The sequence below is a fragment of the Tamandua tetradactyla genome, chromosome 1 (assembly GCF_023851605.1).
Source record: "Tamandua tetradactyla isolate mTamTet1 chromosome 1, mTamTet1.pri, whole genome shotgun sequence".
NCBI lineage: Eukaryota > Metazoa > Chordata > Mammalia > Pilosa > Myrmecophagidae > Tamandua > Tamandua tetradactyla.
This window is the reverse complement of record NC_135327.1, coordinates 40,072,837-40,091,069: the sequence shown is the minus strand read 5'-3', so window position 1 is coordinate 40,091,069 and position 18,233 is coordinate 40,072,837. Positions and strand designations below refer to the sequence as shown.

Here is an 18,233-nt window from a genome sequence, read left to right as displayed (position 1 = left end):
ATCTCCTTCACTTGACTAGTTACTTTGTCTCTCAGATGTATCTTAACTCTGCACCTGCCTGGGTCAGTGCTAACAATTGAAAATGCCTGAGGTTTTCTCTAATGAGCTACTTAGAATAGTTTTTTTTAAAAAAAAAAAGAAAAGAAAAAAAAATATCTTTTCAGAGTCACTCCTCAGCCCCCAAGGTTCTGCAGTCAAGAACTGGACTTGGTACCTGGCTCTCTGTGCCTTTTTTCTTGGGTTGCAGCCCTTTTCCAGTATTCTGAACTTGGTTAACTCCACAGACCTCCATTTTTTTTCTTTTGTCAGCTCTGCCTTCTCTCTGCTGGGAGAACCTTTCCTTCTTGCTCTGGGTTTATCTGTGCTCAGAACTTGTATTCAGCAATCCAGATTTGTTCATTAAAACTGCAGTTGAAGCTTCATTGAGCTAACTTCCCTTGATCCTCACAGGTACTGGTTCTTTTTCCCATAGGAAAGTGTCTCCAACAGCCTACTGTGCTGATGGGGGAGGGGCACCAGCCTCCACAGTTTGGGGGCTTTACTTACAGCTCTGTGCTGTGATCTCAGCCCTTACACCTGTTCCAGACTGGTGAACAATGTGTGTCCAGTCACAAATATCCCCCACACAGTTTTTCCAGAGGCTCCTGACTATTTACTAGCTGCTCTAGAGGACTAGGTAAATTCCTTGTCCCACTTCCTCCTGAATGTTTTAAAATAGCTTTTTCTTATTTCAGAAGTCATAGATATTCACTGTTTAAAAATTAGAAACTAAGGATAGTCGCATGAACAAAAAGAGAAGCAATGAAAATGACCCAGACTCCCATCCACAAAAAATGACCATCAACATTTTGTTAAAATGTTTGATACCAAAATTGATTATTATGCATTCTTATAAACTACTTTATCAGATAAAATGTACTGTATATATTTCTCTATAATTAAATGTATGTCAACAATAATTTTTATTGCATGCATTTTATTCCATGTTGTGGATGTACCATTGTTTCCATAGATTATGCCTTTTTTAATGTTTTGGCTTTTTTTTTTTAATATTGCCTTCGAAGTAGATTTCCTCTCTGAATCCATCTATGTCTATGAGTGATGGACCAATTGGCTATCCCTTAGAGGCACAATTCCTCAATGCCTTTCCTAAGCTGTATTTGTCCTCTCCCCCACCCCAAAATATCCAATTTCTCACCATACTTAGGGTTGGCTAAGTCATACTTGCTGTGATTCTGTTAATCTCCATTTATGTCTGTACAATTGATCAGTTCCTCCTTCAGGGACTTTGGCTGTGTAGTACACAAACACCTATCAGCTGCCTCAGTTTATTTAAAAATTCAGTTAAACCTTGTGTCCATCCTTGTTTAAACAAAGTCCCCAAGTGACTTCCAGGACATAGTAAATGTTTGAGCTCAGTGCAGCCCAACCTGCATTGGGTTCTAAATACCACCTTCAAGTTTGGAGTAAAAGCTTAAGTCTGTATGCATTTGAGAAAAACTTATTGACCATTATTGTGTGCTGAGTTCAAAGTCTAGAGGCATAAGGTGAAGGTTCAAGCAAAAACCACAAAAACCACGACGTTCATTTGTCCACTGAGGGTCCCCAATTTGGTTGTGTCTCTGGTTGGTAGGTCAGTAGCCAGCAAGGACTGAAATAGAGGAAGCAGTAGTGACAAGGATTGGGGCAGCATCTTCCCTTATCTGTGCCCACATGGTAGCTGTAGCCAGAGTTTCTAAGGAGCATAAAGCCAGAAATCTACAAACTAAAAAGTAGTTCATCAAAGGTGTATTTCCCATAGGTGTGAACCTTCTGCCTTGGAAACCTACCAAATAACCAAACCTCACCAAAACCAGCAATCAAGGATTTACATTTCACTTGTTTCTTTTGTTTATGTAATGTTGTGGGTTTTTTGTTTGTTTGTTTTGTTTTTTGCATGGGCAGGTACCTGGAATCGAACCTGGGTCTTCAGCATGGCAGGCAAGAATTCTGCCACTGAGCCCCTGCCACACCACCCTGTTTATGTAGTCTTCAAAATAACTGAAATTCTTTCTGATCACTTTTGACTGGAAGTTTTTATCTAAAAAAAAGATGCTGTAAAAAATAAAGATAATAAACTATCCTAGAGTGCCTCATAGAAGAGAGAACATAATTCCATGAATTAGCTGCATGAGATATTGAGTAATAGGAAATTGGTTGTAACCTAGCACCTAATTTAGAAACACAGAGCAATGTAATCACAGTTTAAAAATGTAGTCATTAAGTCCAAGTATGTGTTTTTCTGGTACACTGTTATCCTCCATTGAGTTTTGTCAATATCCATTACTTTTATTTGCAACACATGACAAGATTACTGATTTAGTATATCTGAACAATAAGTTCCTATGATATTCTCAAAGTTGTCAAAGTCCAGAAATGTTTCTAATGTTATTCTTATCTCCACCTTCCCACTAGGGCTTAGAAATAGTTACAGGCAGCGCACAAGATGGGAACTACTTCAGAATTCATGTTAACAAATACAAGATGGTGGAAACCATCACATGCCTCTCTAAGGAGCCCTTCCCGGCCTCCAACTACATCCGCTTGTTCGGGCAGCATGAACAAGTCCTCAATAACCTGTGTGAGCGCTATGATGACAACCTAATCCCAGATCTCTTTAGGTGAGTTGGATACTGTGTTTTACAAAGGCAGACTATGAAATATATATCATGGCTTGTGAATGAGGGGTCTGTTTTGTTACACCATGGAGAGCAAAATGGAATTCATGGGAGAAGCTGGAGTAGCACAAATTTCTTTCTAGTATCAGAAGGCATATCTGAGCATGTGACCAAGGGGACCGCAGAAGATCTCCATGTCCACAGTTGAGTCTGGATGAGATGATTATTCAAGTTCTTTTGGATTTAGGGCTGCTGAAGCAATAGTCAGAAGTGTAAGAGGTAGATTGGGGGCAGGAAGAACCTGGTTCTGGGGGAATTCCACAATCACAGGGCAGACCAATAGTGATGCCAGCCTTCTTTCTCCCCATCCAAGCAGAAGCAGAGGTGCAGCAGCTATTTGTCTAGGATACGGCAAAGGGAAGCCCTGCACTGAGAGTTTACTTAGACTGGATATTGTAAATCTAATCTTTTCAGACTCTTTGATCATGTTTTGCCAGGAAGACATAGAATTTCAGGGAATAGAAGGGAATAGAAGGAACCTGCATCTTTCCTTATGGATGCAGCCTACTGATTAGAAAATTAGAGAGTTTCCCTCCATCCCAAAACAAAATGATGGCAGAACCAGTACGAGATAATAGATGCAGAACATAAATCATAGAATTCCAGTGTCATCCACACCCATGGGAATGGCTGTCAGGATCAGAATAACTCTCCTTGCCCCCCTTAATTTTTAAAAAATTGTGGAACATATCATACAAACAAAAAGTACATCAAACAATGTATATGTAACTTTAAAGGATAATAATATTGTGCCCATTGTCAATGTTAAGAAATAAATCCTTACCCCAGGACTTCAGAAATCTTTCTATGACTACATCCCTCTCTATCTCCTTGGAGGTACCATCAATCTAAAGTTTGATTTAATCATTACCTTTCTTTCTGGTAAAGCAGAGATCAGCAAACTTTTTCTATAAAGGTCTAGGGAGTAAATGTTTTTAGCTTTGAGGCCGTATGGTCTTTGTCACAGCTACTCAGTTCCACTGTTGTAGTGCAAAAGCAGCCTGAAATGATACCTAAACAAGTGGATGTGGACATGGTCATGTTCCAATAACTCACTATTTATCAAAAAGCATGGTCAGCCAGATTTGATCCATGGCCAGGGTTGCCAACCTCTGTTTCAAAACTTTACCACATACTTATGATTTCCTAAATAATATATAATCAGTTTTACCTTTTTTTGAATGAATTTTCTGGCTTACTAAAGAAAGCAAATGTTCTGTTTTGTATTATATTTGTGAGAACCATTCATGCTAATGCATGTGGCTATGGTTCATTTGTTTTCCCTGCTATATAGCACTCCATTATTTGACTGTGTCATATGTCACAATTCATTCAGTTGTTTTCCTGTTGATTGATGTTTCTACTGTTTCCAGTCTGGGGTTATTACACTGTGGTGAACCTTGTGGATATACTGCATGTGCAAGAATTTCTCTAGTGTTTTCCTAGCACTGGAGCTGCTGGGTCGTAGGACATGTACACCTTCTACTTGATTTGGTGATGCTAACGTGTTTCGCACAATAGCTGTATCGATTTAAGTCACATGAGCATAGTGCCTGAGCATTCCTTTTGCTCCACCTGAGAGTGGAGAATGGAGGCCTCTCAGGTATTGGTAATGTTAAACTAAAAGTTTGATCAATCTGGTGAATGTAAAAGATATCTTCCTGTGGCTTTAATTTGCCTTTCCCTGGTTAATAATGCAGTTAAGTGCCCTTCTTAATTTGTTTATGGGCATTTGTTTTACTTTTCTGTGAAATGCTTGTTTATGACATTTTTCTATTTTTCTTTTTTCTTATCCAAGGTTATTTATATACTCTGGATACCAAACTTGTGTTGGTTACTTATTATTACTATGTCTTGTCTCACTTTGTGACTTGTCTTTTCACTTTCTTTATGGTGTCAATTAACAGCTATTCTTAATTTTAATATAATCTGTTTGTCCTCTTCAAGAATGTCTTGGGTATTTTTGTCCCTTTGCTCTTCCAATAAGTTTTTTTTAAAAGCAGTTTTATCGAGATATATTCACATACCATACAATCCATCTGTAAGTTTTATAATAAACTTATTAAGCGCCATGAAAGACCCCCTGGATTTGACAGGAAATGCATTAAATCTTAGATTAATTTGGCAAAAATTGCCATCTTTGATATTAAATCCAATATTACAATAATGTATGTCTCAATTTATTTAGGTTGTCTTTAATGTCTTTCAACAAAGGTTTATAGTTTTCTCCATCAATGGCTTGGACAATTTTTGTTTGATATAATCTAAGGTACTTTATATATTTTTTGTCACTGTAAGTTTCACTTACTTATTGGTTGCTGCTGGTGTACAAAAATGTAGTAACATTTTGCAGAGTTTTCATGTCCTGCAAATTTGCTCAGTGCTCTTATTCAGTCTAATAATTTACCTGTAAATTATTTTAGATTTTCCATGCAGAAAGTTATAGCATCTGTGAATAATGTAGCTTTTTTCTTACTTTCCAATCTATATAACTTTTATTTCTTTTTCTTTTCTTATTATACTGGCTAAGATTTCCAGTAAAAGATAGAACAGGAATAAAAAGGAATGTCATTTTTGCCTGTACCTAACCTTAACATACTAATGTTTAGTATTCAGTGTGTGATATTTGTCATACATATTTTTGTAGATGCCCTTTATCAGGTTAAGAAAGTTTCTTTCTATGTCTGACTTGCTAAGCATTTTTATCAGGAATGGATTTTTAATTTTTTTTCAGAAAGTGAACGTAGTTTCTGAAATGTTTTGTGCATGAAAATATCTCCCTAATGCTTTCAATTTTCAACTATATGATTTTGCTAATATTCTTTAATCATAGACTTTTCATCCTAAAATCTTTGTAGACTTGACTCCAGTATTTATTTTAAATACATAAAAATACAAGTATTTAGAAAAGGAATTAATTTTCTCCTTAGCTAGTACATTTTAGTATTGCTGTTAACCTTGCCCAAAATATTTTCCTACTTGGTAGGGAACAATATGTTATAAGACTTCTCTGACAAAAAAAGGAAACCTTTTCACGTTTAACCAAAAGCCCTAGTACCTTTACTTTTCTCTGAGCTGAAGGTGAAACAAACATGGTGAGCTTGGGACCATGGGTCAGGGTACAGTTGTTAGCTGGTGATAGTAATACTGTTAAGTTAATTTTATTTGCTGAGAGTGAATAAATTTGGGATAGCAAGACAGGTCAGCACTGGATAAATGCCAAATAACGTCAGTAAGAAAGAAACAAGGAGGCTAGGAAGATGGTAGCTGATCATCAAAGGGCTATGGATAAGTTTTAAGTGAGGGCATTGAGAGTCCAAACACACTAGGCCAGTCACTCACGAGTGTGTGTGTACCCACGCCTGTGATTCATGCACCCATGTTCATGCACCCTGGTGTGTGTGTGTACATGCACTTGCAGTGTGAGGTGTGCACATACACCTGTGGTATGTGTGTACATGCACCTGCAGTGTGTATGTGTACATGTACCCAAGGTGTGTGTTCATTCACCCAGGTGTGTGTACATATGCCTGTAGTGTATGTGTACATGCACATGCATTGTATGTGCACATGCACCTGAAATATGTGTGTAAATTCACCTGCTTTGTGTGTTCATGCACCTGTAGTGTGTGTGCACATGTCCCTGTGGTATGTGTGCATACATCTGCTGTGTATGTATATATGTGCACCCATGGTGTCTGTGTATATGCACCTGTGGTGTGTGTGCATGAACATGGGTGGTGTGTACATGCACATGCAGTGTATATATGTGTACATACACCTGATGTGTGTGTACGTTTGTCTGTTGTGTGTGTACATGCTCCTGCTCTGTGTACACCCACCTGTTATGTATGTGTACATGCACCTGCAGTGTATATATATATATATATATATATATAATCACCTGCGGTGTGTGGCTGTGTGTGTGCATGCATCTGGGGGATGTACCTGAGGTGTGTGTGCATGCATCTGGGGGATGTACATGCACCTGAGGTGTGTGTGTGTACATGCACATGCAGTGGTATTGTGTACATGCACCTGCTGTGTGTGTATGCACATGCATTTGTGGTCACATTCTTTTTAAGTGCCACAAAACACTGCCATATAGTGCCACAAAACACTGCCATATACCAAGGCTAATTCTTGTCCTAGCTTTGCTTGCCCTATCTGTTGTTGTCAGATGCTGGCAAGTTTTTTCCCAGGCAAGGTGAATGGTGTAGCTGATTTTGGCTTGGTGTGATTAGCTATGGTTTTCCTGACCTTGGCAGCACCAACGATAATTCTTGCTCAGATCCAGGTGCTTTTCCTCTGCCATCCCTGGCATCCAGGCCTTCCTTGATGCTGCAAGAGGCTGACTTTCAATAAGCTGCCCTGTCCTTTTACAAGTCAGGCGTGATTTCAAGATAAAGTTTCTTCCTGGGTTCAAAGGAGGCTTCTGGATCCTTTCTCTCCACTTCCCCCAATCTATTCCCACTCCTCCGGGGCCCAAAGCAGAGCCAGCACTAGCCATGCCAGTGGGAACGGTGGCAGCCACAGGTGTCAGGTACTGCAGGGGTACCCGAGGCCCCACAAGCAGCAACTCTGGTTGCCTGCCAAGGGGGTTGCTTGGCACCATATGGGGAGTGGGTGGTGGTACAGTCAGCTGTCCCAGGGATGGCAGGGCAGCCAAGGATCTGGGCTTGAGGCTGGCTGGGGCTTTACCTTGTTTTGTCCTTTGTTTTCCCCTTGGAATGCCAGTACAAATGATGGGTGCTGAAGAAGAAGAGAACTAGTTCACTACTGGTGAGTGTGTGTGTATGTGCATGTGAGTGTGTATGTGTGTGTTATGTGAAAGAGCACATGAGTGTGTGAGAAAGACTGTGTGCGTGTGTATGTATGTGGAAGAGTGTGTATGAGTGTATGTGGGAGAGTGTGACCATTGTGTAAGGAAGTGTGTGTGAAAGTATGTTTGTGAGAGAATGTATGTGTGTGTGTGAAGGAGCATGGAATGTGTGTGAGAGATTGTGTATGTGTGTGTGTGAGACTGTGAATGTATGTATGTGATAAAGTGAGTGTATATGAGTGTGTAAAGGAGAATGTGAGTGTATGTGAAAGTCTGTGTATGTGTGTGAGAGTGTCAGTATGTGTGAGTGTGTATGTGGGGGGGGTGAGAGAGAGAGCGATGTACCCACTTTGGAAAAAGAATAGAATCCATTTTAATCATTTGGTTTTTTCAGAACCAACCAATATTTAAAGTCACAGTTGCATGCATGCACACACACACACACACACACACACCTGTCACAGTTCCCTGTGCTTGCCAAGTCCTTTGACGACATTCGGAAAGAGCAGCACATTTCACCCTGCTGATGTTGCTTCTTCCCTTGGGGGCCTGCAGGCAAAGGACCTTCAGTGATGGCGCCGAGGGGTCTGAACATGGGGACCGTAGCACAGTGGAGACGGAGGCTCAGACACCACCAGGACGCAGCTAGCAGGGGCTTTAGCAAGGCACGTCTTGTGCCTGCTGTGTTTTCTGAACTCTATCTCCTCTTCTTTTACCGCTCTTATACATGACCTGGCAAAGAAAAAGCCTTGCCTACTGAATCTCTCCCCTTAGCCTTAATTAACAGTCTGTAGCATCCTTTATCCTCACAGCGTGAATAGGTCTTGCCCTGGCTTCTTTATAAGAGCCCGTCAGATACTCATAGCCTTGATTAAATCACCTCTTTTCACATCTTAACAAACTCAGCTCTCAAAGACTGCCCTCAGATGCCCTCTCCTCCTGCCAGCCCCACCATCCTCCCCCACACTCTCCCAAACACTCAAATGGCCTATTTTTAGTGGTAAGTGCTGCAGTGCACAATATTCTAAATGGAATTTGAGCAGGCCCTTTTAAAGGCTACCATTACCTTTATGAACTGTGAAGCTCCAGAGGTTCTTCCCCTAGGTAAGCAGCCTCGTGGTCTGTCTTAGAAGCAGAACCCTGCCAGCTGACACATTATCTTCTAATTCATTGACTACGTCCAATAGAGTCACTCAATCATGACTTAAGTGTTTTTCCGTTCCTCTGTAATCAATGACCTTGTGCTGTGTCCAGTAGTAAATTGTACACTAAATTCCAGGTGCTCATTTTTCCAGATTTATCAAAATGTTCTTGAAATATGACTGCCCACTATAACTTCTCAATCTCTTTGTCCATATGTAGAAGCTGGTCGATCATAGTGCCTCCAAGTTACTCCAGGCCTTCAGGCATTTCCCTGTCAGCCATTTACCGAGTCACAGACTTGCCTTCCTACAGACTCTTTAAAGAGTTTCTATTCATCTATTTCTGTTTTAAATAGTACTAGTTCTCTTTGATAACCTTGTGATAAATCTTTACTCAAGTGACTTGCCAAAATCAAAACTTGCTCTCTTCATTTTGCTCCCCAGTCATTTAATTGTAGTTTAATTCTTCACCTCATAAAGGGCAGTGTAGGTCAGGTTTGCTTGTCTGTCTGGAAGATTATTCATTGCTGCCCCTGAACCCCTTGACCCAATGAGTGGGTTCTTACCCAATAGGGTTCCTCATGCTGTAACATAAACTGGGAGACTGAATCCCAATTTTTAGCATCACTTGTTTTTAAGATGGTCAAATTTAGATACAGAAGTAGAGATAAGTGGGGGATGGGGACAAGTTCCATTTGACACAACATATGTCCATTTTTATTTGCAATATTGCTCTGATTAAAAGTTGCAGGATATTTTTTTCTAGTATATGTCACCTCCCTCTCATCTTCTCACAGAGACATTTGTGTGGAATTAAAATTTCTGGTATGAAAGGAAAGATTTTTTAACTATCTTGAAATTATAGCCAGCATAAGATACTTCAGCTACTAATATCAAAGATTATGATTTTTTAAAAGAAAAACAAAACAAAACAGGACAACTGTGGAAAGATGGCAGAGTAGGAAGCTCCAGCAGCCAGTTCTTCTATCAGAACAACTATCAAAACAGGCAGGAACTGTCTGAATCGACTGTTTTGATACTTGGAGTCCAGTAGTACACTGTACAGCATCCAGAACACTGTACAGCATCCAGGGAAGAACTGTAGAAAAGGGCTTATAAACTAGTTTACCGGGATTTATTAACTCCTGACACACAAGAAAATCTCTATCTGTCATGGTTAGGGACACGTGTCAACTTGGCCAAGTTGTGGTACCTGTTTATCTGATTGGGCAAGCACTGGCCTGTCTGTTGCAATGAGGACATTTCATAGGATTAGGTCATGATCACGTCAGCTGCATCCATAGCTGATTCCATTTGTAATCAGCCAAAGGGGAGTGTCTTCTGCAATTAGTGATGCTAAATCTAATCATGGGAAGCCTTTTAAGGAGGACTCAGGGGAGACAGGGTCCATTCCTGCTTTGGCTGGTGAGCCTCTCCTGCGGAGTTCGTCCAGGCCATCCATCGGAGTCGTCGGCTTCGCAGCCTACCCTGTGGATTTTGGACTCTGCATTCCTGCAGTCACGTGAGACACTTTTATAAATTTTAGATTTGCAAGTGTTCCCTGTTGATTCTGTTTCTCTAGAGAACCCTAACTAACACACTATCATATCACTAGCTGCTTACAAACTCAAGAAACAGACATCCCAGGAAATAAATCCCAGAGTTGACATTTTAGAATATTAAAATTTGCAGTGTAAACAAAAGATTACAAGACAAACAAGGAACAGGAAGTGATTGCCCATCCAAAGGAAGAGAATACAAATGCAAGAAACAGCAGTGAAAGAGACCAGACTGTGGGTGTACCACATAAAGACTTTAAAAAATATCCTTCAATATGCTCAAGAAAATGAAGGAGAATACAGAGAAAGAACTAAAGGATATCAGGAAAACCATAGATAAATATTATAAGAGTTTAAGTAAAGAGATAGAAAGCTTAAAAAGAAACCAAACAGAACTATTGGAGTTGAAAACCACAATAGCTGAAATGAAAATTCCCAGGAGGGTTTCAACAGCAGATTGGAGTGGGCAGAAGAAAGAATCAGTGAACTCAGACAAGGCAATTGAAATGAGTCAGGCTGAGGGTAGAAAGATAAAAGAATTCTAACAAGTGAAAATAGACTAAGAGACCTCTGGAATACAAATTGAGCATACCAACATACTCATTATGGGAGTTCTCTTTTTACTCTCAAAAAGAGAGAAAGGGACAGAAGGAATATTCAAAAACAAATTGACACAGAACTTCCCAAACTTAGCTAAAGATGTGAACATGCACTTCTAAGAAGCCCAGAGAACATAAACTGGATAAACTAGAAGAAAATACACCTGTCATATACCGATCAAACTGTTGAACGCAAAGGACAAGAAAAGAGTTCTGAAAGCTGTAAGAGAAGAACGTGTTAGGTACAAAAGAGACCCAATTATATTAAGTGCTGATTTCTTATCCAGAACCATGGGCTGAAATACTTAAAGTGCTGGAAAAAAAAATTGCCAAACAAGAATTTTATATCTGGCTAGACTTTCTTTCAAAAATGAGGAAGAGATTTTTAAAAGGTGGCAAAGACCACTCAATTGGGAAAGAATAGTCTCTTAAACAAATGGGTGCTGGGAAAATGGGATCTCCATTTGCAAAAGAATGCAGGTGGAACTCTTACCTCTCACCATATACAAAAAGCAACTTAAAATGGATTGAAGACCTACATATAAGAGCTAGAACTATAAGACACCTAGAGGAAAACTTAGGGAAGCATCTTTAGGACCTTGTGTTGGGCTATAGTTTCTTAGAACCAGTCAATTATAACAATGTACCACACCAATGCAAGGTGTTAATAATAGAGTGGTATATGGGAACCCTTTATTTTCTACATGATTTTTCTGTAAATCCACAACTTTTCTAATAAAAATTGCACCAGACAGTGCATGCTTTATTTTTAAAAGCACTCATTCACATAGAGATGAATTTTAAAAGTAATGAACACATGGATCTTTGTACAAAGTATGCAGCTTTATTTTTATATCTATTATTCATTTTCCAATATTTGCCTCATTTTTCATGAGAATATCATCTGGCATATCATGTTAGCATTTATCAGAAAGGCCTGGGTTAAGGTTTTCTATATGTATAAATTCCTACTAAAAACATTCAATCTCATTAGTGTTAGGGAGAATCTTTGCCTTACAGATTGTTTTGGTTTGCTAATGCTGCTGGAAGGAAATATACCAGAAAAGGAATGCCTTTTATAAAGGGAATTTATTACATTACACATTTTCAGTTCTGAGGCCATAGAACTGTTCAAACTAAGGCTTCCAGAGAAAGAAACCTTAACTTCATAGAAAAGCTAATGTCTGTCATATAGGAAGGCATGTGACTGGCATCTGCTGGTCCTTGTTTCCAGTTCTGTTGCTTCCAGCTTTTGTTGCCAATGGTTTCCTTTCTAAGTATCTGTGGGCCTTCACTTAGCTCCTTCAGTACATAACTCTGGGTTCTGGCTTGCTTAGCATCTCATTGGAAGGCACATGACAACATCTGCTGGGGTCCAAACGTCCCTATCTAGGTATCTGCTCTCTCTGTCAGCATGCCAAGAATCTTCAGGCATTTCTCTTGGCTCTGAAGTAACTGTTCTCTAAGCATCTGCATCTGAGGTTTCTCCAAAATGTTCTCCCTTTTAAAGGACTCTGGTGAACTAATAAAGACCCACCTTGAATGGGTGGAGTCACATTTCCATCTAATCAAAAGGTCACACCCACAATTGGGTGCATCACTTCTCCTTGGAAACAATCCAATCACAGTTTCCCACCCTGAAACTGGCCCCACAAAGTTGGATCGAGATTAATACATAATGGTTTCAAACCAGCACATTCCACCCTGTGGACTCCCAAAAAAGACATGTTCTTTCCATATAGAAAATACATTTACTCCATCACAATATCACAAAAGCCTTAAACCATTCCAATAACAATCAAAAGACCATACAAAGTAAGAAACAGTACAAAATCTCATCAAAGTGAGTTACGGGCATAGTCTGTCCTAAGTAAAAAAATTCTCCTCTGGCTCTGGATGTGTGCAAGTCAGAAAAAGTTATCTGCTGCAAATTTTGTATAAAGGAGGGAAAATCATGGGATGCATGTTTTCATTACCATAGGGAGAAATCAAAAGGTGAACAGGGGTCACCAGACCCAAACAGTTTTGAAAAACTGCAGGGCAAACTCCTTTGAATTTCAAAGTCTGAGAGTCATTCATCCTCACGGCTTTAGAAAGCAGCAATCCCACCCTTTCCCAGGGCCTATGTTGCAGCCCTGCTCTCTCTAAATGCTGGGGTGAGAGTTGCAACACTGGGGTGCATTGGGGGACCACCCTTCCTCTTGACTCCATCCTCTCCAAGCTTCGGGCCAGCACCTGGATGTCTGCCATCTCCAGGGTTTGTATATATATTATATATTCTATACAATAAAAAATGTTAAAAATAAAAATAATAATAATAATGAGAGCAACAAATGCTTTTTTTTAACTTTTTAAACTGTATAACATACATACAAAGCAAAGAAAAAAAGCAATAGCTTTCAAAGCACTGTTCCACAAGTAGTTACAGGACAGATCCCAGAGATGGGCTACCATACCATCTTCTGAGATTTTTCCTTCTAGCTGGAGAGCAAAAGTTTTTAAAATTCTGTTAATATATGCAATTTTTGTATCTTATTTTTAAAAAATTTCTATTTAGGCATACACTTGGCATTTAATGTGCTTTATTTAGTCATTCTCTGAGAAAAAAATTACCTAGGTAGAGGTCATTACCAAGAATTAAGTAAGTGAAAAAGCAGGTACTTTATTTAAAGGCAAAAATGTGCTAAACTCCCAGGACACATTATAGCAAAGAGACAGATCAAATGTTTCTACATAAGCTACACTTAAAGATGACTTCATTTCAAATCAACTAAGTTCTTAGTATCATTTAAAATTTGAAATTATAGACTGTTTTGAGTTATGAGTGTATCTAGAACCGAATATCAGATAGTTTTGCGAACTTCCTTGTTTCAAGCAATTGTCAGGAGTTACAAATGCTTTAGACCTGCACTGTCCAATATGATAGCCAATTGCTACATGTGACCATTTAAAATTTAATTTTAATTAATTAAGATTAAGTAAAATTCAAATTAAAAATGTCTTTGCATGAAGGAGAACAAATGAATGTCAGTATTGCAGATGTTAGAAATAGATGGTATATAGGAAAAAGTACAATAAATGTAAGCTAAGGTCTGTAGTCAACAGACTACATTTTGCATATTGCAATATGCTTCCAATGAATGTAACAAAGGCATTATGCCAAAATGAAATGTCAACCGGCAAAGAGATTGGGAAAAGGGTATGGATTATTAGTGGAAGAAAAGAAAATGTCTTCAGATAAAATATGGTGGTGAAGGCATGTTTATACAATTAGGCTAGATTGTAATGATGTGTGAATAAAACTGTTTAAAAATAAAGAAAAGATTAAATAAAATTTAAAATTAAATTCCTTAGTTGGCCTCTGCAGGCCTGGCTGATCACTGCCATAGAGAAGAATTTGTGGAATTGGGAACACTGCCACAACTGCCAACCCCAATGACCACTCCTTCTCTGCTACAATCCACAGCAGCAAAATAGATATATTGAGACCTGCCTCTTGCCACTCGTAAAGTATCCTACAGCTGACACTAAATGCTTTCATGACCATGCTTGCCAGCAAAGGCAAGAAATTCAGCAGAAACTGGTCTTCACTTCATGGTGCTCCTGTCTACCTTCCAGAACAGTCATGGGGTGTCTCTTTGGAGGAAATTTGATCCCATATAGAACCCACACTCTGTGTGAGTCTGGGAACTGTGTCTTTTGCTCTTCTACCCGTGGTGTCTTGGGTAAGTCATGCTATAAAAGGGTTTGAAGTGCTAGTTGGCTGAACCAGTCTGCAGTATTTCCCATAACTATCTAATCAAACTCAACCAGAAGTCAACCAAAAAAAAAGGTGAACTATCAAGAAGACCATTAGAAATTTGGATTTACATCTATTATCAGTGAGGATGAAATTTATTTCTTATGTGCAGGCCAACAAACCCTTATTCAAAATCCTAGGAGCAGACATTGTGGAATTAAAATTTCTTTCAAATTTTAGGGTGACTGGATTTACCCTCTCACCTGAAGAAACTTTTTCAAAACTGAAAAAAATGTAAGAAACAATATTGAATATCAGACAAGGAAGGACAGTGATCTCTGAGAGATGGGAAACAAATAAGGTTAACCCTATGATTGGTCCAGTTTGCTACCTTGAGAGAGATTTCAGGCCATGGCAAGAGGAGATGGAACCCAGGCAGAACCCAGCAAGGACCCTGAGTTGAGGAAATGGGACTGAGGTACTAAGCTGGGTTCTTAGGATAGAATACCAGAGAGGAGAGAGCTGCACAGAGAAGCAACTCTGGAGACCTTAAAGAGGGTCTTCCTTGAATATTTGTTCCTACCTAGACCATAAAACTTCAAGATTCAAATCCAAGATGTTCAATGAATCCCAGTGTTCTAGTTTGCTAGCTGCCAGAATGCAATATACCAGAAATGGAATGGCTTTTAAAAAGGGAAATTTAATAAGTTGTTAGTTTATAGTTCTAAGGCTGAGAAGATGTCCCAGTTACAACAAATCTATACAAATGTCCAATCAAAGGCATCCAGGGAAAGATACCTTGGTTCAAGAAGGCTGAACACAGTCAGAGTTTCTCACTCTTCTGGAAAGGCACATGGTGAACACAGTCAGGGTTCCTCTCTCATCTGGAAGGGCACATGGTGAACACGGCATCATCTGCTAGGTTCTTCTCCTGGCTTCCTGTTTCATGAAGCTCCCTGGGAGGCATTTTCATTCTTCATCTCCAAAGGTTGCTGGCTGGTGGACTCTGTTTCTTGTGGCTACGTCGTTCTGCTCTGCTTTCTCTGAATCTCTTATTCTCCAAAATGTTTCCTCTTTTATAGGATTCCAGGAAACTAATCAAGACCACCCAAATGGGTGGAGACATGCCTCTACCTAATCCAGTTTACCAACCACTCTTGATTAAATCACATCTCCAGGGAGATGATCTAATTACAGTTTCAAACCTACAATGCTGAATAGGAATTAGAAGAAACGGCTTCTTTACAAAATGGGATTGGAATTAAAACATGACTTTTCTAGGGTACATACATCATTTCAAACCAGTACACCCAGGCACATACAAATACACACACACGAACACACAAAAAAACATGAAGAAAACCATGCCAAGGCACAGGATAATCAGATTTCTCAAAACTAGTGAAAAGAATCTTAAAAGCAGCTCGAGTAGAAAAGACGCATTATTTGTAGAGGACGAAAGGTAAGAATGACAATGGGCTCCTCATCAGAAACAATGCAAGTGAGAAGACAGTGGAGCAACACCTTTAAAATACTGAAATTTCTTGAAATTTTAGAACATACTTACTACCTATTATATAATGTCTCCAGCCTTATATATGGCTTAACACCAAGCATATTATATAGGCCACCTATGGTGATTTGGGGCTGTATATATATACCCCAGAAAAAAAACATGTCCTTAAACTAAATTCATTCTTGCGGGCATGAATCCATTATAAGTAGGACCTTTTGATGAAGTTACTTTAGTTAAGGAGTGGCGCAACCCAACCAGGATGGGTCGTACTTCTATTACTTGAGTCCTTTATTAGCAGAATGAGATTCAGACAGAGAGAAAGCCACAGAAAGTAAGAAACTGAAGGTCAGTGGAACCCAGAAGATAAGGGAAAGGCTAGGAGATCCTGCCATATATATGCATTGCCATGTGACAGAGGAGCCCACGACCAAGGATTGCTGGCAGCTAGTCCCAGAACACCAGTCTTTGAGAAAATAAGCATCACCTTGGTGATGCCTTGATTGGGACTTTTTCCTAGCCTCAAAACCATGAGCTAATAAATTCCCATTATTTAAGCCAACCGATTGCATTGTATTTGCTTGAGCAGCCGAAGAAACTAAAAGACTAACCTACCTATCCCCCACTGATATCTTTGAGTCATTCTTCATCCTATGCCCCTGTTTAACTTCTCCATTGGTTCACTCTCTTTCTCCCAACTGATAAGCATACCTTAAAGCCCCAGATGCTCCAAGTTTTATGTTACTGTCAGGAAGAGAAGCAAATTTCCTCAGAGTTCAGTAGGCTGCCATGCAGCCATATGTGAAGTATTTTACTGGGCCTTCATATCCAGGGTACATGGTAGCCCCCATTTCCACCATGGAAATGACCTTCATGTCAGCTAGCCCTGGTTTTGAACCCTGGTTCTGATGTTATACCATTCTCATGCTCTTTATTTGAGTAAAGGGAGTCTAGTGTTTGTCACCCTTTGGTGATATGTGCAAAAAAGACTCTGGACTTACCAAGAACATACACCCTTGGGGTCCTTTAGATCCTGGCCAGTGTTGGAGTCTTAGGCAACTTATTTATTCCCTCTAAGCCTAGGTTTCCTTATCTGTAAAAGGGGAATTCAGACTGCTTCATGCCATTGCTGTGAAGACTAAATGAAATCATATACAGATTCAGCGTCTACCCTGGAGGATTTGTCTAGGAGATGGTTGCTGTGCTATGCTTTTACTCCACTAGGGGCAGAGGGTGGACGGCCCAGCTCTAGAGAGTCCTGCTATGGGCCTTGCACACCCTAAACCTGGCCGTATGTGGGTTCATGCCCAGGATAACTTTGCAAAGGGACGGATGGCATAGCCCCAGCTGTCTTTTCCTTCTCTCTTCAAAATACTTTTTGTCACTCACCCAGAAAACACTGAACTCTGTTCTGTGACTTATTATTCCCTCTCTCTTATAACATCGGGAGAAAAAAGCACCGAATGCTACCAACAGTACCCCTGCAGCTGCTAATTAGGAGCCATCGTTTGGATCCCACAGTGCCCTCTTGGCCCCAGTGGCTCCAGCAGCTGCCTGCGCACTGTCGGCCAGCCCAGGAAACGTGCTGAAGGCTCAGAGGGCAGAATAGAGCCCGGCACAGTCACTCTGGGATCCCAGAGGTTCTCAGCATTAATAATCTATAGTTCAATCATTAGGAGCAAATCCAAGTGAAATAGGAAAATCTACACCACACTGGAGGCCACAAGGCTGCTGGGAGAAGGCGCCTCTGCTCCTTGGCAAGCTTAATGATTAGTTCCCAGCCATGAGCAGACCCAGCTGACAAACGGCGGCTGTGAGCTGTAGGCTTTCTGCATGTGATAATTGAACAAAGCTAGATCTCTTTCAAGATATTAGCACGGACTCACTACCCATGATCAGCTGGGCTTTTCAGGCCCCCAGATTGGACCCTCTCCAGTGCACTGTGAAGGGTATCCATCAGTTCAGTTATTGCCGTCAGCACAGGTCTGCAAATGGGTCTTCCAAGATACAGGGCAAAGGCTGCTGTGTCCTGGCAAATATTCCATGTGTGAACTCACATGACCCCACACTGACTTTTCTAATTATGTCCTGGACCCAAGTGTTAAAAGCCTTTATTGTAGTAGGTCAGCCTGTGTCATGCTA

The 18,233-nt window shown here is 40.0% G+C and overlaps 1 protein-coding gene across 9 annotated transcripts in view; it reads left to right on the top strand.

Moving 5' to 3' along the window:
* Positions 1–18,233, top strand: part of CFAP61 (cilia and flagella associated protein 61) — a 355,256-nt gene that overhangs the window by 258,877 nt on the left and 78,146 nt on the right. For 8 of the 9 annotated variants that reach the window (XM_077114804.1, XM_077114796.1, XM_077114791.1 and 5 more), the window contains one exon: positions 2,455–2,660. The exons of the other annotated variant lie outside the window; for it this stretch is intronic. In XM_077114804.1, the coding sequence (XP_076970919.1) occupies positions 2,455–2,660 (206 nt within the window). The remainder of the gene's footprint in view (positions 1–2,454; positions 2,661–18,233) is intronic. 9 annotated transcript variants of the gene reach the window in all.